Source organism: Lathyrus oleraceus, chromosome 1, assembly GCF_024323335.1.
Source record: "Lathyrus oleraceus cultivar Zhongwan6 chromosome 1, CAAS_Psat_ZW6_1.0, whole genome shotgun sequence".
In the NCBI taxonomy this organism is placed as follows: domain Eukaryota; kingdom Viridiplantae; phylum Streptophyta; class Magnoliopsida; order Fabales; family Fabaceae; genus Lathyrus; species Lathyrus oleraceus.
Genome location: NC_066579.1, coordinates 435,910,499 through 435,935,565, shown reverse-complemented (window position 1 = coordinate 435,935,565; position 25,067 = coordinate 435,910,499). Strand labels below are relative to the sequence as shown.

The following is a 25,067-nucleotide window of genomic DNA, read 5'->3' as shown; positions in this document are numbered from 1 at the left end:
CTCAATTGTTGATTTTGAGTGTGGTGATTTTGACAGTGTTGATTTTTTGTGCTCTTTTATTTGAGTTTTGACCTTGATTGTTGTTTCACATAAAGTTTGAATGATCTTTTCACCTTGGATTATAGGTGTTGGAGTACAAATTGTCTCTTTTGAAATTTCTCATATAGTAGGATTCCTCTTCATGTCTACCTTCAGGAACATATTGGTCATTTGCATGACCCCCTCCACAAAAATCACATCGAAGAACTTGAACTTAAACAAACATTTTGAATGGAGAACCAATTATGGTTAGGCACGTTTGGGATGATCCTTTTAGATTCACCGAGATATTTCATCTCAGCTAACAATGCATGTTTGGGATGCAATATCTTTGCCTTTTAGGTAGTCTCACAAGATATTTCATCTGAAATATCATAAATATTTGAAATATCTTAGTGAAGATAGCAAAGCATGTTTTCGATGAAATATATTTTCCTTTCAGGGGGTCTCATAAATTCCTAAATACGGTTCTTATCTAATGAATAAATTTAATCATTTAGTTCCTTCAACCATTTATGAATCTATTTAATTTTAAATTCATCCTTCAACCAGAGTCTTGCAACATTTCATCCATATTTAAGGCATAAAAAATAAGATCAACATAGTCATACCTTCGAGGTTGTATAATCATCTTCCTTTTTCTATCACGAGTCAATAAATAGTATGGATCCAATGTAGGTTGAACTTCTCTAGAACTGTAAGTGAGAAACATCATCTACGTCTCTAGTCTCACAAGTATGGACCTCCACCTTAAATTGGGTCTTCTTAGTTTCTAAGTCTTTCACTTCTACATTTTTCCAAATCATCCTCACATTGTTCTCATCAAAAGTATCATCTCTACTTATAATAAAATTTGATCCTCCAAGGCCAATCTTCCATAACTTTTATCCATTTGCACCTTCAGGATAACCAATAAAAACACAGTCCAGAGCTCTAGCATCAAGCTTATCTTATTTTATATGTACAAATTCCAAATCTCTAAAAACATTTAAATTAGAGTAATCTTGTTTCAACTTACTTGTTTCTTTATTTAACTGCTTACAAATATGAAAAAAATCATGATAAGAAAAGTGAAAAGTTACCTCGTGATCTTCATGATCTGCCATAATACATATATTGGCTTCTTCTTCATCTGAGTAGTCCATGTCATTTTCATCCCAGAAAATGTAAGCTTTCTTTTTATGCTTCTGAGGTTTCTTAAACTTTTCTAGACTCTGATTCATCTTTTCATTTTAAGGGAAGTTTGGTCTTATATGCCCTTTCTTTTCACATAGGAAGCATATCGGAGTAAAGAATGATCTTCCTTCGTTCTTTTTCTCCTCTTGTTGTTTTTCTCATTTGATGAACCTACTGAAATTATGAATGATTAGTGTAATTTCCTCATCACTCGAGTCAGAGTCTTTTTCTCCAGTCTTGAACGCCAAGGTCTTCTTTTTATGTTCCTACAATTTACGGAAGAGAGTAGCCACGTCCATGGATGACAAATTCCTAGATTCATAAACCCAAATGACTTTAGGTTTCCAACTCCAACTTAGGCATCTAAGGACTTTTACAACTAAGTCCTCGTTTTGAAAAACTTTTTCAAGGGTTCTCATGTGGTTAACTATATGGATAAAGTATTTTTTAATATCAATAAATATTTTCTCAATGCTTCATCCTAAAGAGTTTGTATTCATGAGTCAATATGTTCATCCTTGCATTTTTTTTTACCACGGTAGTACCTTCATGGGTAACTTAGAGGATGTCCCACATTTCTTTAGCAGTCTCGCGGTGTGAAATACGCAGAAACTCATCATATTTCTTTTGCTTACCACAATATTATTGATTTCATGTGTTGGAACAAATTGACCATTTTTCACAGTCTTCCACATTTCAAAATTCATCCCTTCAATGAAGATTTTCATCTTCACTTTCTACAAAACATATCCTTCTATATTAAAGGACGACGGTGGTTTGTCAAATGAATTGTTTGAAGTTATTTCCTTCCTACTAGTACGTTTAGTTTTAAACATGAGTTAGACTCTAATGCCACTTGTTGAATAAGTAACTCCAAATATAATAGATGGTGAATTGTGAAATGCTGAAATCATGATTAATTTAAAAAAAAAACATCTTTTTCTTTGAAAATAATTTATGTTAGTACAGAAATAGCACAACGGAAAATAGAAGAAAAGAAAATAAGTCGGCAGAGATAAAAGAGATAGGAATGGAGATATTGGAGCATGATTTATAGAGGTTTGGCCTACAACTTGACATACTCCTCTCTCCAAGAATTTCTTGTTAAGAATTACACTAAACTAAAGTCTTGAGCTTTTATGGATATGCCCATGAACCTTATTACGAAGATGGAAGATTTTGATGGAGCTTTTGACAGATGAGCTCACGAACCAAAGAGAGATTTTACTGTCTGATCTCAAAAATCAAACAAAGATTTTACCAAGAAAATATCAATAATCAAACAACGATTTGAGTAAGACAATCTCAATTCCTGTAAAAACAAAGATAAAAGTAGAGAATCAACACATAAAAAATGGTTTATAAAAACACTTCATGTTCAATTCAAATTGATTTATTATAGGGGGATAACAATTTTCTGATCCACTCTCAATCAAAAGTCTTAATCAATATATTATAAATCAGTTATAATAAATTGCCTCATGAATTCATAAGAACGCTTTTTAATTTTTATCCATTTGAGACATTAATCTATCATCGTCTCAATATATGAATCACTCAATCTCAAAGTATTGAGAAGTCTTTCCCAATTCAAATATTACAATCAAAGATCAATCAAATCCTTAGAATGAAAAATCATAAGAATTCTCTTCTTGCCTTTCTAAACTTCTCTCTTTAGAAACTCTTTTATTCAACAAAAATGACATAAAATACCTTAACTATGACACGAGAATTGATGTGCATGTTTCACATTTGCGAACGTTTCCGCCCAACCACCTAGTGTCTTACTTCATTCGTCTCGCAAATGAGTCAGAATCAAAATACCTTAGTTCTCATCGTCCACCTGCCTCGCGACCCCTGCTGAGCACCTCGTGAGTGAGATAGTAGCAAAAAAAGATGAATTGTTAATTTTTCTAAAACAAACTTTAACATTATCACATATTGTTTTAAATTGAATATTTTCTACACATAGAGATTAATTTTTCTAACCGAATAAGATTACAATAAATTTCTAAATTTATTATGGTGTTATATGAAAAGTGAAACATTTAAGTAAACTACTATAATTGCAAATTCCTATAACACAAGCAGATAACATAAGTATGACAAAGATCTATTTTCTCACTATTATTTCATTTCTAGATCAAAAGAAAGAGAAGAAGAAAAAAACACTACTTTTACATTGATATCTATAACCCGTAAATTATTGGTCTCTTTACACATAAAAATTGTCCAAACCATGGAAAACAAGTTCACAACCTTAATGCTTACACATTTCAACAAAAAACTAGTGCTAATGACTTGCACACCTTGCATATTGAATCATCATCATCATATGTAATCCATATCTTTAACATATGATCAAAACTTGTATAGCAAGCAACATTGTTGATAATGTGAGACTTAACAATCAATAGAAATGCAAGTCTGAGAGATAGCTGCACTATCAACTTTGCTTACAAATGGATTGATCTGAACCCAAACAAGTGAAAAGACAGAAGCCAACAACACTGACCAAAGAATAACAACGGTTGGAGTGCGGTTTTGGCGACCCATAAGACCTTTAAGGAATGGATAAAGATGAAAGATCACCCAAAATGCAAAGAAAACCTTTCCAATGAGCGGTCCCCAAGATTCATAACCACCATTAAGTGCATCGGAAAATCCAGCAACGACGCCAACAAGGTTAATAATGATAAGGCTTGTTGGCGGAATCAAGAGTGTTGTCCATTTGATCATATATAGTTCACCAAACTCTGCATCATCTGCAGCTTTTGCTGTGACTGTGAAGTTTGTATCAACACCTGCTAACATTTTTAGGAAACCTTGGAACACTGCGAAAAGATGAGCTGAAACACCTCCAATAACCCAAAATTGCTCGTTACGCCATAAATCTTCTATAGTAACACCACTCCACCTCAGCTCGAGTACACTTGTCAATATAATGGAGATGAAGAGTCCAAGAAAGAGCGCACTTGCGAGGTTTGATAGCTGCGTCAAATTAGAAACAACAATTTTATGTAAGGACTTAGTGCCATTAATAATCTTGTGTGTTAAACCAAAATAAAGATGAAGAAATTACCGTTGGAATGATGAATTTTCCGGTGAGCAGGCAAATTGCAGGCAAAGTACAATAAGCAATGAGAGGAAGGGATGTGAAAGGGTAAACAATGGTGTTGATATAAGCCAGTCTTTGCAGAACTTTGAGACGACCTCCAGCGAAACCGTACCAGAGAGGACAATGTCTACTAAGGAAAATTTCAACTGATCCAAGAGCCCATCGGAGAACTTGATGCAAACGATCGGAAAGATTGATTGGCGCAGATCCTTTGAATGCAGGCCTTAAGGGCATGCAGTAAACTGATCTCCATCCACGACATTGCATCTTGAACCCCGTTAAGATATCCTCTGTAACCGAACCATATATCCAACCAATCTGAATACACAAGAAAGCATTCGATTGCTTAAGCTACAAGTAATCTTGCAAGACACTTAAAAAGGAACGGAAAATGTATATACAAAAACATGAATGTCTAACCTCTTTTCCCCATGCTGTCTTTTCTTCGTAGCCGCAGCCAATTACATGAATGGCCTCCTTGATCAGCATTGAGGGATCAGCAGATTCAGACACACCACCATTCTCCATTAATGTTGATTCAATGAAAACAGTGGACAAACCAAATGTTTTTTCAAAGCTAAGTTGTGAAATAAGCATCGATCTCTCATACTCGTCATAATCTGCAGGAGAAAGAAAAGAAAGCAAAACACATTCCTTTTTTAGGAGTCTGGTTTTATATTCAAGTAAAACTGTTTGACAAAAAAACTACTGTGCTTACTCTCAATCTCCCTGAGATTAAAAATGGCAGCATCAAGCTCTTCCCTCTTTGCATCTTTATAAAGCTCTGAGGCATCTTTAGTAGGCTTCTTTGAAGGGCAGCAACAACACGACGATGAAGATTTTGGTAAATTTGGCATAGAAGGTGGACTGTATCCGTAAAGCGCTTGTCGGTTGAAAACACACCCAGTCCCTACATACACAGGTCCTTGAATTCCATCAAGTCCTTTCATGTTAACCTGAAAGAGATCAAGGTTAGGAATTTCATAAAGAATTGTGTCCATGATTTTCACCTCATAATTGTAAAACTCTTCATTTTCATTTAAACTTACATCAAAGAAAACTGTGTTGCGATTGGCATATCGATCACTGCGATCAATACCATCAAATCTCTGGGGGAACTGCACATAACAAAGATCTCTACCGACTACTGGATCCATCAGAAAACACATCGCTTCTCGAACAGCCTTGCTATTGTTAACATAATGATCACAATCAAGATTGAGAATGTAGGGAGCATTTGTGAGAACTGCAGACACTCTCACCTATATTAACCAAAATAAGCATTAAGACAACAAAATCTTGATGAGCTTATATAAATTGTTAATCTTAAGTATCTATTGATCTTACCAGTGCATTTTCAGCACCAGCCTTTTTGTGGTGGGTGTAACCTGGCCTTTTTTCTCTGGAAACATAAACCAACCTTGGAAGTTCATTTCCTTCTATGTCATGGGCACCACTGTGTCCAAGAAAAACCTAATAAGGATAAACAGAATGTGAGTATGCCTTTCATCGTTGAGATTTGATCACACACAAAGTGAACGGATGTACCTGAATCATGCCAGGATGATCGCGCGAATTATTTCCTGGCCAAGAGGTTCCGTCTTGCATAGTCCACCCTTCATCTGGTGTTTTCTGAGCCTTTGCAACCAAAGCATTAATTCGGACTTTGTACTCTTCGTAGTCTCTCTAACCGAAATGAAAGACAGTCGTTAAGAGAGTGTCACAATATTTATACAATTGTATTTATGATCATACAATTCAGTACTGTGGAAAAGACTTTTTAAGTTCAGTTGCTTACTTTCATTGCTCTGCGTTCCTTCACAAAAGAAGGCTGAACCTTGTCCTTCAAGTAATCAATCTTCTGAGAGAAGTAAAACTCAGGAGCACGTGGTTCGATCGAAAACTTTTTGCAAAATGGAACCCACTTCCTTGCAAAATCAGCTGTCTCCACAAGGGACTCAAATGAAAGCATTGCCGCACCATCATCTGATACATAACATGATACTTTATCCACAGGATAGTCCACGGCGAGGATAGAAAGAACTGTGTTAGCTGTGATGAGCGGCGGTTCTTTCAACGGATCCACCGTACTAACAAAGAAATCCACCGCAGCAAGCTGAGAAGGTTCGCCCTCTCTTTCAAACCTCGCGGATAGCCTATCAGTATAAGCAACCCTATTGATAGGAGACCATTTAGGGAACTGATCCAACACCCAGGAAAACGCAAACCAGATCTCACAGATGATAGATGTCAACCACAGACCAAAAGCACTATCAACCGGATGTGTAACTCGATAATGGAAAAACAGACCCAAGATTACAAGCCGCATGATTATAACAGTTCTGTATGGTCCGAGTTTCGATTTCGAGACTGGAATAATGATTGAAAGTGGCTCAGCCGCAGCAGCCTCTGAGGAGGGCCTGCAAAATATGATCCATAATAAGTTGATGAATCAACCATTAAACTTAGCCTACTTAAGGTCTTGCATAATTAATAATTTTACAAAAACAAAATCTCATTTTCGGTATGCATTTTACAAAATTTTCTTCAGAAAAATTGTTTCCTTTTCACATTGAACTTACTCCATTTCTTCCATTTGCTGTTCTTGTGGAACAGGAGCCTCATTTTCAGCCTTAGGAGCTGTCTTTTTTTTCTTGTTCTTTTTATCCTTTTCCTTCCAACTTTCCACTCTATTTTTCCAAATAGGATTCCCGGATTCATCGTTTAATTCTACAAAACAAACCAAGTTTAAGTTATAATGATCAGAATCCATTTCTAAAGATATTGTTACAAGAAATTTAAGCTATAAAGTCATTCTTCTTTACCACTATCCACTGTTGACACAGTACTGATATGCCTAGCATGGAGTCCAACATCCTACATAATACAGGCAGAGTTCGTTAGTGCAAAACCGCGACGATAGAGAATCCAAACCTCAAAAACTAAAGCTAATTGTAATGTTAAACGTAAATTCACTACCTGAGAAGTACTTATTTGTGCAGCCATTGTTGATTGATTTCCAGGAACTTTAGTAGCATCCTTACCTCTTATTTTATCTACAAAACATGCAAAAGGAAACAAACTTCAAGATATTTCACACAAAAACTCAAATGGTGAACCTTATTACGACACTTATTACGAGACGCAGAGAGTATTTTGATGAACAATTTGATATTGGATTTGGACTAGTGTTACCATACCAGCAGCATATGGATTACCGCATCTCAAACAAACGCTACGTCCCTCGCTGATTTCATAATCAACACAAGCCTTACAAATCGGGAAAAAGCATTCATGACAAGCCACAAACGCTTCACCATTAGCATCAACTCCAACTTGTTCACCACAAGAGTTACAGAAACTAACACCAGATTCCATCATTTTCTATGTTCTCAACTTCTCAATTTCTGAATCTAAAAACTCTTTCATGGTTTTATATAAAAGAGCATTGAGTCAAGTTTGAATTATAATATTGGTGAAGTTGATTGTAGTGTATGGTGGGTTCATTTTCAGAGGTTAAGTGGTTGGTGTCATTCATTCATTGTTTAGCTCACACACAAAGACACAGTCAGAGATCTGAAGCAACAACGTGTGTGTTTTGTTGTTTTGTTTTAAAGATTTGAATTTATTGCGGGAAGTATAAGGAAGGATTTGGTTGGGATGTGTACGTCTTTTAACTAACAACAACGCTTCAACTACAAGTTTACGACCACTGACCAAAAATCTTTAACCAAACTAATATTTCAACATATTGTAATTGTGACGCTTTTCAATGAAGAAAAATATGATAGTTTTATTAAAAGGTTGCTGGTTTTTATTTATTTATTTATCAAAGGATTAAATTGTAAATGAAAAAATTAGAATAAATATTTTAGCATTACAGGATCAATTTTCAGACTTTTTGTAATATATATATATATATATATATATATATATATATATATATATATATATATATATATAAGAAAACAAAAATACTGCTAAATTGATACGTTAAAAATATATTTACTAAAATAGCATTTAAATACAGCTAGTTTTTGGCACATTTTTTATGTGTAGAGTCACAATTGAGAATCACAATATCAAACTCTTTCTTGTGATTCTTGTCAATAAATTATTTGATTAAAAAATAAATAAATATTTATTGTTTTAAATATTTAAATATTTTTTATGAAAAATAAAATTAAGAAACAATCAACTAATTACGAAATTTTAGAGTTTAATTTAAGTCAAATTAGACATAATTGGTAAATGTTATTAATAAGAATGCATAATTAATCGTTAAGTCTTTTAACTTAATTTAATAATTTGTTTTGATCTCATAACTAAAAAAACATTACAAATTAGTTCTTTAATTTTAGTTGTGTTACCTTATTTGATCACTTCTGTCAAATTTTTGCCAAAAAAACATTTAGTTACGAGGATGTGATAACAAGGTTATTGGTACAAATATAAGAATATATGTAGTTAAAAACTGATACACTGTTTAGATTGCAAGGGTTTTATTTTCGGAGTTTAAATAATGTACCAGTTTTTAACTACATATGCTGACTCAGATTTGTATCAATAGCCTTATTATCATGTCGTGTCACCATAACTTAATTTTTTTTTCCAAAAATTGACGAAAATGACCAAATATATAATTTAAACAGTGTATCGATTTTTAACTATATATGTTGACTCAGATTTGTACCAATGACCTTATTATCACGCCATGTTACCATAACTCAATGTTTTTTGACAAAAAATTGACGGAAGGATCCAAATAGAAAAACGGGAGTGAGATTAAGGGATTAACTTGTAACATTTTTTAGTTAAGAGACTAAAACGGAATATTAAATTAAATTAAGGGATTAAAACATGTATTACCCAGAGGAAAGAAACAAATATAAGATGTTAAAAGTTGATGGCAAACGAACATGTCCGCTTAGTTTAAACATGTCTTGCAAAAGTCTGGAAAAAAACATACTTGAGGGTGTGGGTTTAAAACATTAGTCTATTCCAAAAAAATGAATTGGAGCGGAGGGGCCCGCAAGCATGACATCTTTTAAGCCTAAAAGTACAAAAAAAAATGTTAATGCACGTGCCTTCAAAAAAAATAGGGTGAGGTTGGTCAGACATATTAGAGAGTGCATGCCTAAATCCATGGTCTGCCCCGCACTAAAGTGCAGGGAAAACATGCATATTAAGTGAACTTGGGCCATTTTGCCAACCCAGATGCACCATAAGCAACTTAATGAGTTGAACCACCAAAGATTTAAGACATGTTGAAAGTTTTTCTTTCTTTACTAGAGCCACAACCAAGCCATAATTTTTATTTGATCTAAAATTTCTAAAACTGATAATTCCTTCTCACCAAATAACCTTTTATTTCGTTCTTTCCATAAAATTCAAGCACTCGTCAACCAAAGGACATGAAGGCATTTGTGAATCTCCAAAACCTCGGAAGCATCTTAAATAATTGTTGTTAATGATGTCATGTGAGTTCAAATTGTCTTTCTTCATAAGTTTAATTCTCCATGCAAAACAATAAACGTTCAACGGTACTAACTCGTTCCAAACACTGTCTGAGACTCTAGAATCAACCTCCAAATCCAGAATAAGCACTTGATAAATGTCTTTGACATGATATTCATCATCCAAGTTAAACAATTATATCCGTTCGTCTACATTAATATCTTTGCAAAATAAAAAAAATCTCCAAAGAGAGTATAAAAATTTAAAAGTAATTCTACCTCTCATGCAAATAGAGTGTGTCTCTACCTAAAAAAACATCATTCAACTCCCACTTGCATCTGCACAAACGCCTCTTTAACATGAAAAAAATCCATGCATCCTAATGAATTTATTTCTCAATAATATTCCATCTATTTAAGGATCGTACTAAAAGTAAGTCCTTTTGTTCTTCTCCACCTTCTCTTCTAACCACTTATTCCTAGACACAACTACTTCTCCCAAATAAAAATCAAATCTTTCCACTATCCTGATGCATTTCTCCCACCATCTTGCCCCTCATCTTTCACACTACCATATTTATACATCAACTCCTAAACCACAGACCCTCTTCGAAACCTCCAACATGATTTTTCTAGAAGATAATATTGAGGTTTTTAATCTATTCTATATACTTAAATTTGACAAAATAAATTTACCAAAATGAAAACATCGTTACGAAGATGGATGATTAAAAATCCATATAAAAAACTTAAATAATGATCTTTTGATGTACATTAGATATGATAAGATGCGGTAAAGTTTAAAAATAATTTTTTTTTATGAATAATAAATTAAATGTGAGTTGAAGTTCCACATGATTATAAATGTGGAAACTTTAACATTTATAAATAGGAGAACTCACACACACCTATCACCTTAAGATTTTTGATGAATATGTAATGTCTCTCTCACTTATATGTTATTCACAGTCTAATGTTGACGCTCTTTAACAAACATAAAATCAGTTTCCTATGTATAAACTTAACATATGGTTCAAATATCTGTCGGTAACTAGTTTTTATGACTATGTGACTAAGGCAGCTAATATAATCACACCTAAATATTTAGGTCACTAAATACATTTTTTTTTTAAATTACGTAATATATAGAGAATTTATTTGGCTTTCAATGGAGGAGTAGGCTTCAAACTAATGATAAAAGATGATACATGACAGTTTACTGACAAGGTTTCGTGTATCTAATTCTTCTTACCTTATTCAGCTAAATCTTAGCATTTATTATTTATAACAAATGCTTTAGTATATGTTGCTAACCAGCAAAATGACACCTTTCTATTCCCAAGTTGTTCTAACGTCACTTCATATTATTAAATCAAGTGAGAAAATTCATTTCCTATTTTTCTTTTTCTCATACCTCATGAGATAAACAACAGAAATAACCATCTTCCAACACAAGAATTAACATTTAAATAGTTAGACTTGGTTAGTTGCTTATACATATTTGATGTTTTTGCCAAATTTAAGACAAACCAGAAGAAGAAAATAAATTAACCGACACCGTAGTACAATGTTGTCTTCCTCTTCGTCGCAGTCCAGATCCTTCGGATTCACATGCAACAGTCACTGTTGTACAAGTCGAAATTCATCCAAGATTTAGTCGATCGTGAATATGTATGATATCTCCGATGTGTACAGCTTCTATTATGTATCTTCACAAATCTACAAACTACTAAGCACTGTCAAGTGTCACCTCCACAATTCCTGAAAATAGAAAGAAACAATTGACGCATCACTCAATATGTTAGAATGTCATAAGTTGTTTTCATAAGTTGTCTTAACAGTCTCATAAATGCTTTCGTCAATAATAAGTTCAAATAAGTCAATCTGAACAATTTCCGAGAAAGATATATAATGTTGTTAGCTATAGTATTTTAAGGCAGAGGGAAATACCGCGACATTTTTGCAATTTACATCCACACCAGCTTCCATAAGCCAATGATAAGTTTTAAATTTTCTATAGCAACGCTCTGCTTCTGAATCAAGCCATAAATTCCAAAACAACGAAGCCTCTGGGGGCATTTGTTTGTCAAAATCCAGATTTTTCCCAAGACTTCTCCGAATGACCTGAAGCTACAAGAACTCAGATTTATTTCGGATTTTAGAATACATAAAACCAGATTTGAATCTAGTTACTATTGCAATTTGCAGCCATATCGATACCTGACCAACTTCGTTGCTTTTCTTGGTGCCTCCTCCGCTGCTAGAAGCAAAAGAACTCAGTTCACTCTGACCAATCACATTAGGAACAGTATTTCTTCCAACATAATCATTTTGCAGATAGAGCTGGTGTGGAACAGTAAGGGTCTCTACATTTGCCATTTCAAGTCCCTTGAATGTAGACATGTGCATCTCAGTTTCCAGAACAATAAATATCGAGCAGAAAATGAAAGTAGATTCATACATACCTTGGTAAGCTTTAATGAGCTATCAAGACGGAAAGGACTATTAGCAGGAGTTGAATCAAGGGTTGAAATTGAAATCCTTTCACCACCTACTTTTGCATGAAAACCATTCAGATTGTTGATTATTTGCGGGATTGTAGTCATACTAAGATCATGTTCACTATATGAATTTACTCCGTCCACACAGGTTTGTGCAAGCAATTCTGAAAGAACATGCATTGCACCAACCATTATCTTAACATCTGGCTTTGGAGATTCGATTAAAGACTTGGAGAGACCTTCAAATGTTTTTAGAAGATCGGTATAAACATTGCCTTGAGATGATGATGTATGTGATACTGAAGAATGGCCCTTTGTAGGGAAAACTTCACTCATCGTTGACCTACTAGCCCGGGGATTTTCACCTCCCTTTACAGAGTCATCGACATCACCTATAGTTACATGTTTTCCTTTTGAAGTCGTGAAGTCTTTTTTAGAAAAGGGACGAGTCATCGTAGAATGTGAGTTTAGCATAGGATCCATAGAGCTACTTCCTGGATTATTAACCATATTAAACGCCTTTTCTATTCCGTTGATGTTGGTTGAATACCGAAGCTCTTCCTTATTTAACTCTACTAGGGATTCTGCCGTAACAGTTTTCATGAGTATGTCCTCTCCTGACAACAAATTAGTAGTCACAGGCACACCAGAGTTTAAAGGCAGAAAATCATCCGTAACATATCTGATACCAGGAAAGAACTGTGGAGCTCGAGGATTTAAAGTGTTATGTTTTTCTGTTGCTTTCTCAACATGATGAAATTGTACAGATTGTGAAATTTGTGATGGAATTAAACTAAAAACCTTTCCCTTCCAACAAGGAGAATCCACATCAGCGTCACTATCACCGAGAATATTTGAGAACTGATTTTGAGGAGCGCTTTTAGCAGAAGATATATCACGTGATATCTTGAGTGGAGCAACTTTGTTTTGTGCCTTAAGAAAGGAGCTAGACTCATCCGCAGATTGTTTTGATCCTTTGGAATTTGATAAAATGTCTTTTCCCGCAATTATACCAGTGCTTTTTTCAAAAATGTCATCGGACGCAGTTAGATGATGATTCAACCCGTCGACAGCCGGCTTAACTGTACAAACCATTCCATAGTTTTCTCAATTGTGTGTCCTATTTTGTATTCTAAATAAAATTTTATATGAAACATGAATGAAGTCAAAACTAGTCATCAAACACCACTAAAATAAAAATTCAAAAAAAAAACAAACTAGATAGATCCCAAATGGGAGCCAAGTTTTTGATGCCCTGCAGCAGCAGCATAACTGAATCAGTTCACAGTATGACAGTAATACTATATATGGGAGCATAACTGAAATAACAAAGACAATGATTTAGCCGTAGCTAAAACATTTCCAAAATTTATCAACACTGTAAATTTCTTTATGTGATAGATGCAAAGGATTACCAATTTACCACTGTATAGGCACAAACACAAACACCGACACACATTATGAATAGTTAATCTTCAAAATAGTTTCAAGAATAGTGTACATCTAAGGTCTCTCCCCTAAAGCATCTCGACCCTGTAGGCCTCATGCTTAAGAGACTGTGTACATCCCAGTATTTCCCCTAAAGCATCTCGCCCCTATAGACTTTAGTATCTCACCCTATTGACGCATAGGTACGGGTACAGTACCCAGTGCGAGGATAGGTACTAGCACGAGATACAACATTTTAAAAAAAATTAAGGTATGGGCACGTTAATAAAAAATATTTTTTTTTAATAAAATGTATGAGTAAAGAATTAAATTGTTCGGTCACAATAAAACATCACTATAAAAAATTTCAGAAAACCAAAATAATAGAACAATAACAAAGAAATTAAATACCTATATGTACTAGACTTATATATAGGAAAACCACAAATTTCACTCAAAGCCAAATAATGAGAAAAAAGAAGTACCACAGTACGGTACGTGTACCTGGTACCGGTACTTCACCATTTTAAAAATAATCATGCTTCACGGATCTCACCCCTACAGACCTCATACTTGAGGGACCGTGTACATTCTGGTATTTCACCAAAAAGAGTAAGGGCGGACCCAGACCCGGATGCGACATAACCCGCCCCGCCCTGATCCATTCACAGGGAAAGACTAATAGACAGAACATTTTAACCCATCGACGACTAGCCTTATAAGGCCAACCTCGGACAAGGCGACAGACGACTTAACTCCCCTATATTGCTTTCAGCTAGGCAAGGGAACACATACCATAATGACAATTAAACCGGCATAAAAATTCAGGGGCTCTATAAAAACCAGCAATCATCAAGCATAGAGGATGGATACTTTTCATGCCATATACATTCAGAAAAACATTGCAACTGACTGTCCTAGCATCAGTCGAGTTATCAAATCAGTGTACCTAGCGGGTACAAATAGAAACCAATAAAAAGAGCCATTTTATTTTCATCTTAGATGTCCATGTCAACATAGGGTGAAATAACTTATATAGTAACCAATTTTAAGAAGGAGTAAAGACAGGGACCTAAAAAGTTCATGGCTGAACTATCAAGACAGGTATATCAAATTAAAATTGCAGAAAAAATTAGCAAGACATAAATTAACTACCTTTCTGAAGCATGCTCACATCACCAACTTCAAACTGTGTCCAATTAAGCACATCAAAGTCACCATTTTTAGGCAATTCCAGAAAAGGGTTCCCTTCAAAAAGTGAAATTCCACGAGAAGCAGCACCTTCATCTGGCAAAGTTGTAGTTTTGACAGTACCATTCAAAGACACAGAGTGACCCTTTGAACCGAGGTTACTCTTTCGAAAAGAATCAAGCAAAGAACTAAAAGGGTCATCATCATGATCATCGTTATCACAATGGTTGAAGGAATTGATAGAGGGTTTAGGTGATAAAGAAGAAGAGCGATTGAGAGTGAAGGGTTTTGCAAGTGCTGACAAACGAGAAGTGGTTAATGAAGATAATTGGTTAATCTCATTTTGATTCATCTTTTGTTTTGGTTTTGTCTCTTCTGTTATGTGATTTAATGAATGGTTGTGGTGATAATCGAAAATACCACACTCAGAATCTTGGTTTTATCATCGTAAAAAACGAAAGAGCTTCCAGGTCTATACTAGACTTTGAAGTTTCATGGCTAATTAACGCTATAATTATTTTCCTGGTTTCTTCCAGGGTTGGTCTTGGAAATAGATTTTGAATATTTTATTTTATTAATGTTTTTCAATTTTAAAGTTTTCTTTTCTAACATTATTATTCAAAGACAAACTCATTCATCGAATCTAGCAGTATTAAACTTCTTGAAAATAAATTTTATTGTCTAGTTTTTTTGTCTAGAGATTTAATTTACGCAGTTGCACATAAAATATCTAATTTATATCAAGTTCAACAAAAACATAATGTTTGAAAGAGTACATTGTAGCTATGGATGGAAATAAATCAAATCTTTTATTATCTTCCTTTTTTATTATAAGTTGATTTGGAAAAATATATTGTACTATAATATAAATATTTATTATTCTCTCTTCTTTCGATTATATCAATTTATCTTTTCAATATCAAAAACGACTTATAATAAAAAACGGAGAGAGTACCAGAGAAGGATCTATGATAGGCATAGCAATTGAATTAATAGTAAAGGGATGTTTTTGAAAAGGATTAAATATGTTTGATGTTCTCATAAATATTTTTAACTTTGTTTTTAATTTATTTTAAATATTTTTTTAAATAATCATTATCTTAAATTTTTTAGTCTATAAAATTAATCTCTCCCGTTAAAATGACTTAACTGTTGTCTATGTGGAAGGTCAAATGATATATTTGGTGATAAGTGGCATAATGATATGGATTGTTTATTTAAATAGTGATTTTATTAATGAAATGTGGAAGAAAACCTAATTTCTTTGTATCTTCTTACTCTCCTATTGCTTCTTCACTGCAGTTATGAGCAACCGTCGAATCTCGTTCTTCATTGCAAGTCGTTTTGAAATCCTGCTCCAATGTCATCTTCCTCAAGGCGCAGCAAATCAGGTACTTCACATTACACCACTGCGAGCAACCGTACATGTAAGGTGTGTTTGTAATGCTTGTTTAATATCATACCCTTGCAAGAATGGACCTAATAAATGAAAGCTTTTATGGAGATGTCCATTTTGGCAAAGTGAAGAAACTTGTAATTTATTCATATGGGATGAAACCCTAGCCCAAGGAAAAGAGGTATATGAAACTATTGATGAAAGTTGGAGCAAAGATGAGAGTAACATGAAGGACACACAAGTTTATTATGAAATGTTGAAGAAGTTGTGTGTTTCTTCAATGAAGAAGAACAAGAAAATGCAGTTGGAGATGAAGTATGAGGTTTTTTCTAGAAAAAAGGATTCAATTTGTCTTGTATTCTTATTTATGCTGAATATGTACCTGTTATTGAAGTGTAAATGTTGATGATTTTGTTGAAATGTTCAGTTGTTGAAATGTTGTACCATTGTTATTGGAATGTTGTTAATGTAATGTTGTTAGAATGTTGAAATGTCATGTTGTTACGGTTGTTTATGAAATGTTCAAATGTTGTTAAAATGGACATGATTTAACAACATAGTTTGCAGTAAGATAAATCAATTTGGCCATAATTTGCCTTAGTTTGGACTAAATTAGAACCTGCTATGACAGTATGATAACATAGTTTGGCCATAATTTGCCTTAGTTTGGCCATAATGTAACAAGCCTTAATTTAACAACGTAGATTGACCGTAATTTGCCTTAGTTTTGCCATAATTTTTATTAGTTTAACCATAATGTAACAGACCATAATTTAACGTACATAATTTAACAACACAATTGTATGATAAACCAAATTCAGTAAATTGACAAAGTATCTCATTCATCACAAAGTTTGGCATTACATATAAAGGCATTATAATAACATTACATATGAATGTATTTAATCCAGACATTACATTACAAAACAAGGTAGTTGATCCGTTCTATTGAAGTACATTACAAAACACAAAACATAATAAATCACAGTACATATGGCATGGTGAGTATACAACACCAATCAAATATCTTCAAAACATTAGCATGTGATAGTACATAAAAATATCTTCATATTATCATCATAGTTTTTATTGTGTGAGGCACTTACAGATGTTTGCCCAGCTTTTTGATATCTTAGCACCACCAAGGACATCTATTGTGGTTTCCTCTTCAATTATCACTAATGAATCATCAAATTCTTTATCATACCCAGCTATGTCTCTTGCTTTCAGGGACCTTAGTCTGTCACTCCACCTTTTATCATCTGCCAAAACAACATTATTCTTCACCTTCTTCTTTGGTATCAGTCTCTTGACCTAGCAGAATAAGGTATATGCATAAGTGTTAAATGTTGATATGATCAAAATATCACACGTCTATCATAATTTCGAGTTACGATAATCTAGATATGATCTAAATATCACATGTCTATCATGGTGTACAACACACTGAAAAATAGACTGTGAATCCTTCTGAAAATTCATCGTGTTTCTTTTCTGGCCATATCTCTGACTTCCTCCAACCTACAAAACACGTTAACCTTCCCAAAAAGATAAAAAAAAATACCAGGAATAATTAAAATATATACAAATAAAAAATTAAAGAAACTGACATATAAATGACTCAAACTATATGAAAAATGAAAATAACTCGCATACTTTCACATATTAAAATGACAATAACTATAGCAGAAATGGTGACTGATCAACCATTTATAACAACTAATTTTGTTTCCTGAAGAGAGCAAATATCTACATTGCCTGATTGAATGATGTGGCCAATTATTTTCCTCTTGTCTTAATTACCTTTTCCTCTGATGTTGAAAAACATAATATTCATTGATCGTTGAATTTGATTGCCTCCCTCTTGCTCTTGCCTTCTTGATATTTGACCAACATCTTCCTAATTTATTCTTCATAAAATTCCTTGCTTCCCTCTTCTGAAATACAGAACTTCGTAATAATCTCCCAAACCTTCTTTGGTACTTCAGATTCCATCTCGCCCTAGAAACGACTATTCCTCTGAACCATAGCTGAATCAGTTATCGATTCATAACATAAGATTGATCCTCCCAAGAATTGCTCCTCATGTAAAATTGTAATTTCCTTGATTGATGAAATCTCTTTCAATTGAATAATATTGATTGGTTCTTGAGATTGACGTTGTTGCTTCTTGTCTTGCGTAGTTGAAGTACCAATGAAGTTATTTTTTTCCGGCTGAGAATAGAAGTATGATGGAAGAATTATCCCAGATTCATCTTCGCTGTATAACTACTTTGAGTCATAAATTTCTGAATTTCTAGGCACCCCTCTTCTAATCCTTTTGGTCTTTTTCTTACAAAAAAATCTGTTTTGGCCAGGCCTTGGACAAGTTAGGGCTTGGAGTTTGGGTCTAAAGAAACGGATTGGGCTATATCCATTTAATAGTCCACTTGAGAGTTTGTCATTGCTGCTCCCTCGGGGGAATAATACCTTTATTTAACTTTTCCAATATACTCTTGGGCCCATTTTGAGAAGATAAGTTCCTTTCTCTTGATTCATCGGAACAGCCATTAACGTTGTTACTAACAAAAAGTTGATTTTGCATGAAAATAGGTTGTACCTTCTACTCCAATAAACTTTTTTATAAATAACCATCGCCTTTTCTCCTTTGTCCTCCTGACAAGTCCCGTCATCTTCTATGTCTCGAGCCCAGAGACATTCTTCACTACCAACTCCTTCTTCCTTCTCATCATTTTCTTCCCAATGTGAGTTTTAGGAAGAGTCTGAATCCCCCTTCAGCGGTGGTGACCGACTCACCGTCCTTGTTGGCCCCTACGTATCTTCTACCATTCTTATGCGAAAAATTGCATCGTTGATATTAACATTAAGAACTTCATTTATCAACATCCCACGACTTATTCTAACAATGAAGCTAGCCACATCCATTCTAGTTTGGTTAAGACACTGCTATAAATAATATATTTTATGAAGAAACTTTCACATCACCCCATAAAAAAGCTAGGTGTAAATCATAAATGCGACACTTTTTAATTTATTTATTTTAAATACCATATATTCTATTGGTTTAGCTGGAAACTGGGGGATAAAGTGTTTGAAGGTCGGCATTCGAATTTCAACAACTACATTTTATCACATTTTAATTTTTATAAAAAAACAAATTTATGACATATTACCTCGATTTAAAATCGAGGGATAAAGTATTCAGAGGACATACCTTCGAATCCCAACAACTACATTTTATCACCTTTTAATTTGTTTAGATTTTTTTATGACTTATTACTTTGGTTTTGCTGAAACTGAGGGGTAAAGTATTTAGAGGATACGTCTTCGAATCCCAACAACTATATTTTATCACCTTTTAATTTTTTTTACCTATTATCTCGATTTTGCTGAAAATCATGGGGTAAAGTAGAGTATTTTTTATTTTTTTTATTTATCACCAATTTGATGAAAAAACTAAGTAGCGAATCTTTGTCGTCCATTTATAAAGTAACAGTGGTCAATACATTGGCAAATTATCAATCCATATGAAACATTAGTGATCCCCGTGAAACTCTCACTAGCCAATAAAAACGTGAATGACTTCACTATCCATCTTAGATGATAAGTGCTGAAATTTAAACCTAACATATTAAAAACAATAATAATGAAAGAAAGAGCAGGAAAATATTTCATGGTTAGTTTCTTAACGTAATATTTTCTCTTGTAATTCTTGTTAAAAATATTTAATGTTAGTTAGGAAAATATGAAAGTATCTTGTTAATGTTAGTTGTAGTTGTATCAAGTAAAATATTTAATGTTGTTGTTCAAATTTAGTATTTAATGATTCTATTGATTTTGTTTATTTGTTGTTGTTATTGTTGTTCGTGGTGGTGTTGGTGTTGTTGATGTTATTGGTGTTGGTGTTGTTGATGATATTGATGTTGTTGTAGTTATTGTTGTTGTTGTTGAGATTTAATGTTTAAAGATTCCATGAATTTTGTTGTTGCTAAGATTTAATGTTTAAGGATTCTATTGATTTTATTTTTGTTGTTGTTATTGTTGTTATTGAGATTTAATGTTTAAAGATTCCATGAATTTTGTTGTTGTTGTTGTTTTTATTGTTGAGATTTGATGTTTAAGGATTCTATTGATTTTAATTTTGTTGTTGTTGTTGACGATAATGAAGAAGATTTAGAATTTGTCAACACATTTGATGATTTGCATATTAAAACGAAAAAAAAGACATATTAAAAGTAAAATTTTATAAACAGAACTTTACACTTCGTTATTGTTTAAAATCAAGCTAAAAGTAACGCGGTTTTGAAAATCCAAAAAATACAAATGTTGAGATTATTCAAAAACCAATGGATTAATCGGTGAATTTTCATTACGTTCTTCGTTACCTCACATGTATAATCCATGTTATAACTCATTCAAATCCGATGTGACTTATTAGTAGTAATGAGAATATTATTTTCATTGCAAATGTACTAAACCATTATTGAAGCCAAAAACTCGAAGAAAAAAAAAGAGACCAAGCATGATAAAGGATACCGAAACATCTCAACCAAATTATTTTTTTTATAACCAATATCTTTTAATCTCCATTTTCTCATCTCTGAGAACCACTGTCTCAACCAATCTTTAGCATTACTTCGTTTTTTCCGGTAAAAGACATAAATTGGCAACTAAAGGTGTCACTTTAAATTATGTAATACGAATTTGTTATCCAAACTAATTTTTTTCTCATGCGTTGCACGCATATAATTCTCGTACTAGTACTCTAAATTTATGAAAGGGAAATAGTCTTATGTCTCAATGTGTTATTCAATGGGCAATTGGTCTAGATGCATCCAAGGTCACTTTTAGTTGGATTCAAAAACACATCAAAAACAACGTAAATATTTTTTCTTTATAAATTGAATCTGAAAATATTATTTTAAATTATGAGAGTCTTTTATTTTCTCAATTTTCCAACCATTTGATAGAATTTCCAATGCTTCGATAATAAATTAACGTAACATTCTTTCCATACAAAAAAATACGAAATACACACTATTGAATAAAATATTTTAGATTCATTAAATAATTAATATATCTAATATATAATAATAATCAAATATATTATTTATTTAAGAAATTTAAAAAAAAAATGTTTTGTTTAGACTCGTAACCGGAGATTGTACATATTAATAGACCTTACAAAAATCTCTATGAAAACAAAATTATTTCATAATTTTTCGACAATTATTTTGTTGGATCGTAATTCATGGTTTTGAAGTATGTTTATGTCGAAACACTTTGTTGTTGAAGTGTCGAGGAATTAGCCTCAACATGGATTTTTTAATAAGGCATAATTTTGTGGTATTAGTATAATTAAGTATTTTGCGTTTTACTTGAGGAGCAAGCAAACCAAAAATCTATAAATATGGAGTAATACTTATTGATTGTAAGATAACACATAACTCGCAGTTGTAAAGAATAAATCTCAGTTTGATAGTAGAGAGTTACTCTGCAGAAACTCTTCTTCTTTTTCCCTACTTTGATAAAACTCTAATTCTCCTTCTTCCCCAATTCTTCATCTTTTATTTCTTTCTTCAATTATCAATTGTGCAGCAGAATTCTCTGTAGGTTTTGGTGAATTTCCAACATTTGCTATCTAGAGTATTGGCTGAGCGATTCTTGATAGCATAACATGATGAATCATCCGAACGAGCATTTTCCAGCGAGTCTCTCAATTCTAAAGAATCTAAAATACGAGAATTGGTGCAAGCAGATAAAGGTTGTCTTTTGCTATCAAGATCTTTAGGATATTGTGAAAGAGAGAGTGACACCGCTTGTAACAAACGCGACAGATGAAGAAAAAGCCGCACACAAAGAATTGAAGAAGAAAGATTATAAAACTCTCTTTATAATCCATCAATGTGTTGATTCTGATAATTTTGAAAATATTAGTGATGTTGAATCAGCGAAATAAGCATGGGAAATTCTTGAAAAATCGTTTGGAGGCGGAGAGAAACTGAAAGAAAAGAGGTTACAAACTCACAAACGAACATATCAATTGCTTCAGATGGAAGACAATGAAAGCATAACTGATTTTTTCACTAGGGTTACAAAACGGGTGAATCAAATCAAGGTATGTGGAGAAGTGTTAACATCAATGTCAGTTGTTTCAAAGATCTTGAGGTCATTGACTCCAAAGTTCGACCACGTGGTAGTAGCCATAGAAAAGTCGAAAGATTTGTCAGCATTGACGAAAGAAGAGCTTCAAGGGACGCTTGAATCTCATGAACAAAGAATGACTGAAAGAGTTGCATGCAAGTCAAAGAGTGATATGGCTTTGCAGGCGCAATTAGTAAGAGAAAAGAAGGGCAAAGGGAAATGGCTCGACAACAAAGGTAAAGGAGACTACAACAATTCGACTGATCGAAATTAGCAAGAAAGAGGTTGGTTGAATCAAAGAAGACCTGCATACCAAAGTAACCAAAGAGGCGGTGCTATAGGTAGAGGAAGAGATGGTGGTCGAAAACTTAACAAAAGTCACATTCAGTGTTTCAATTGTCAGAAGTATGGTCACTACTTAAGTGATTGTCCTGAAAAATAGAAGAATCGGGAAACTGGTGCAAAGTTTACAAAGCATGAAGAAGAAGAGATGTTGTTGACGGTCACAACAAGAGATGAAGAAAGATTCAAGGACCAATGGTACTTGAACTCAGGATGCTCATCACACATGACTGGTAGGAAAGATTGGTTTCTTAACATGAAACCCTCAATATAGAACATGGTAAAATTTGTAAATGACAATACTCTAACAGCGAAAGGTATTGGTGATATTATGATTATGAGGAAAGATGACAAAAGGTCAGTAACTTCCAATATACTGTACATACCAGACATGAAAAGTAATTTGCTTAGCATAGGACGGTTGGTCGAAAAGAACTACAAAGTGTCGATCAAAGACAAGATGATGAGAGTTCTCGACTCAAGTGGAAGGTTAATATTGAAGGCATTTATGTCTTATAATAGAACCTTAGGGATTGAACTTAACATGATGAAGCACAAATGCCTTGCAACTGCAGCTAGCAGTGATGAAAGGACATGGCAATATAGACTTGGCCATCTCAATTTCAAAGACATCAAAGGTTTGAAAAGAAGAAATATGATTTCAGGGTTACCATAAATCGACATTCCAAATGAAGTGCGTGAAGAATGTGTGCAGACGAAGCAACATAAGAACAAGAACAACTTCAGCAAGGATGTAGAAAGTAAGTCGGAGGTAATTTTGGAAGTCATATACTTTGATGTGTTTGTTCCTATCCAAGTGGATTCAATTGGAGGTACCAAATACTTTATCACATTCATAGATGATTTCAGTCAAAAATTATAGACTTACCTGATCAAGAAGAAGAGTGAAGTGATCGAGGTATTTGCCAAGTTTAAATTTATGGTCAAAAGACAAAGTTGTCGAAAGCTTAGGATTCTGAGGACTTCTGGTGGTGGAGAGTATGTGTCGAAAGACTTCGACAAGTTATGTGAGAAAGAATGGATTGTGCATTAGGTGGTACCACCCTACACTCCATAGCAGAATGGAACGACAGAAAGAAAGAATAGAACCATCATGAACATGGTGAGAAGTAAATTAAAAGGCAAACATCTACCCAAATAATTATGGGGGGAAATAGTGTCGACAATTACATATATTTTGAACAGATGTCCGACGAAGAAGCTAGCAGGAATTACGCCAGAAGAACGTTGGTCTGATGTCAAGCCTAGCTTGAGTCATCTGAAAGTATTTAGATCTATAGCATATAGACATGTCCCAGATCAGTTGAGAAAAAAACGTGATGCAAGTCGAGTCAGATGATCATAATAGGATATCATTCAACTGGATGTTACAAGTTGTTCGACCTAGTGAACAAGCAAGTAGTGATCAGTCAGGACATGATCATAAATGAGCTTAAGGAAGAGGATTGGACTGAAAATGTCAAGAAGGATTCAGTGAGAATCTTATGTGAAGAACCAACAATTGAAGTTAAAAGAGAAGTTCGACAAGAAGAAGTCATACGTCAAGCAAGTACAAGCAGACCTCAAAGAACAAGACACATGCCGACAAGGTTGCAAAAATGTGTGACTACATCAGATGATATGATCGACGATGAAGGTGAATTGGTACATTATGCTTTCTATGTAGATGTCAAACCATTCAATGCAATTGAGGCATTGAAGGATTCAAAGTGGGTGAAAGCAATGAATGAGGATTTGAAGTTCATCAAATACAACAACACTTAGTCACTTGTCGAATTGCCTCAAGACAAGAAGGCAATCGATGTGAAATGGGTATACAAGGTAAAGTTGAATCCCAAAGGTAAGGTAACTTGACACAAGGTAAGACTTGTGGCGAAAGGATTTCTTCAGAAGGAAGGAATGGACTTCGAAGAGTTTTTTGCACTTATTGCTATGATCGAAACAATCAAGTTGGTTGTTGGTCTAGCAAACATGAACAACTAGCACACATGTCAGATGGATGTGAAATGTGAATTCCTTATTGACCCATTGGATGAAGAAGTTTATGTTGCACAACCAGTTGGGTTTGTGAAACATGGCGAAGAAAGCAAGGTATATATGTTGCATAAAACCCTGTATGGACTTAAGCAAGCTTCGAGAGCTTGGAATAAGAAGTTTGACAGTTTCCTAAGAGAAAAGGAATTCGTGAAGTGCACAACTGAGCATGAAATATATGTAAGAATAAGCAATAGTGAATTACTTATACTATGTCTCAA

The 25,067-nt window shown here is 33.8% G+C and overlaps 2 protein-coding genes and 1 long non-coding RNA gene across 4 annotated transcripts; all 3 read right to left on the bottom strand.

Moving 5' to 3' along the window:
• Window positions 1-3,307: 3,307 nt before the first annotated feature.
• Window positions 3,308-7,970, bottom strand: LOC127080647 (cellulose synthase A catalytic subunit 8 [UDP-forming]). The gene is made up of 12 exons (XM_051020958.1): window positions 7,534-7,970; window positions 7,313-7,389; window positions 7,159-7,210; window positions 6,916-7,063; window positions 6,132-6,753; window positions 5,882-6,019; window positions 5,681-5,806; window positions 5,383-5,595; window positions 5,052-5,289; window positions 4,754-4,953; window positions 4,298-4,651; window positions 3,308-4,206 (listed from the first exon to the last, which is right to left on the bottom strand). Exons 1-12 carry the CDS (start codon window positions 7,712-7,714, stop codon window positions 3,619-3,621), a joined length of 2,937 nt encoding a protein of 978 aa, XP_050876915.1. The 5' UTR covers window positions 7,715-7,970; the 3' UTR covers window positions 3,308-3,618.
• A 3,255-nt stretch (window positions 7,971-11,225) lies between these two features.
• Window positions 11,226-15,483, bottom strand: LOC127080656 (uncharacterized). Of its 2 annotated transcripts, none has more exons than XM_051020972.1 (5): window positions 14,874-15,483; window positions 12,255-13,372; window positions 12,010-12,177; window positions 11,740-11,913; window positions 11,226-11,550 (listed from the first exon to the last, which is right to left on the bottom strand). In XM_051020972.1, the coding sequence occupies exons 1-5, from the start codon at window positions 15,259-15,261 to the stop codon at window positions 11,536-11,538; spliced, it is 1,863 nt and encodes a 620-aa protein (XP_050876929.1). In that variant the 5' UTR covers window positions 15,262-15,483; the 3' UTR covers window positions 11,226-11,535. The 2 variants fall into 2 exon arrangements, with proteins under 2 accessions (XP_050876929.1, XP_050876925.1); XM_051020968.1 differs by having other exon boundaries at window positions 11,740-11,919; window positions 14,874-15,482.
• A 1,721-nt stretch (window positions 15,484-17,204) lies between these two features.
• On the bottom strand, window positions 17,205-18,642 carry LOC127080690 (uncharacterized). Its single transcript, XR_007788038.1, has 2 exons — window positions 18,109-18,642; window positions 17,205-17,619 (listed from the first exon to the last, which is right to left on the bottom strand). It is a non-coding gene; the product is annotated as an uncharacterized LOC127080690 (long non-coding RNA).
• Between the last annotated feature and the right edge of the window lie 6,425 nt (window positions 18,643-25,067).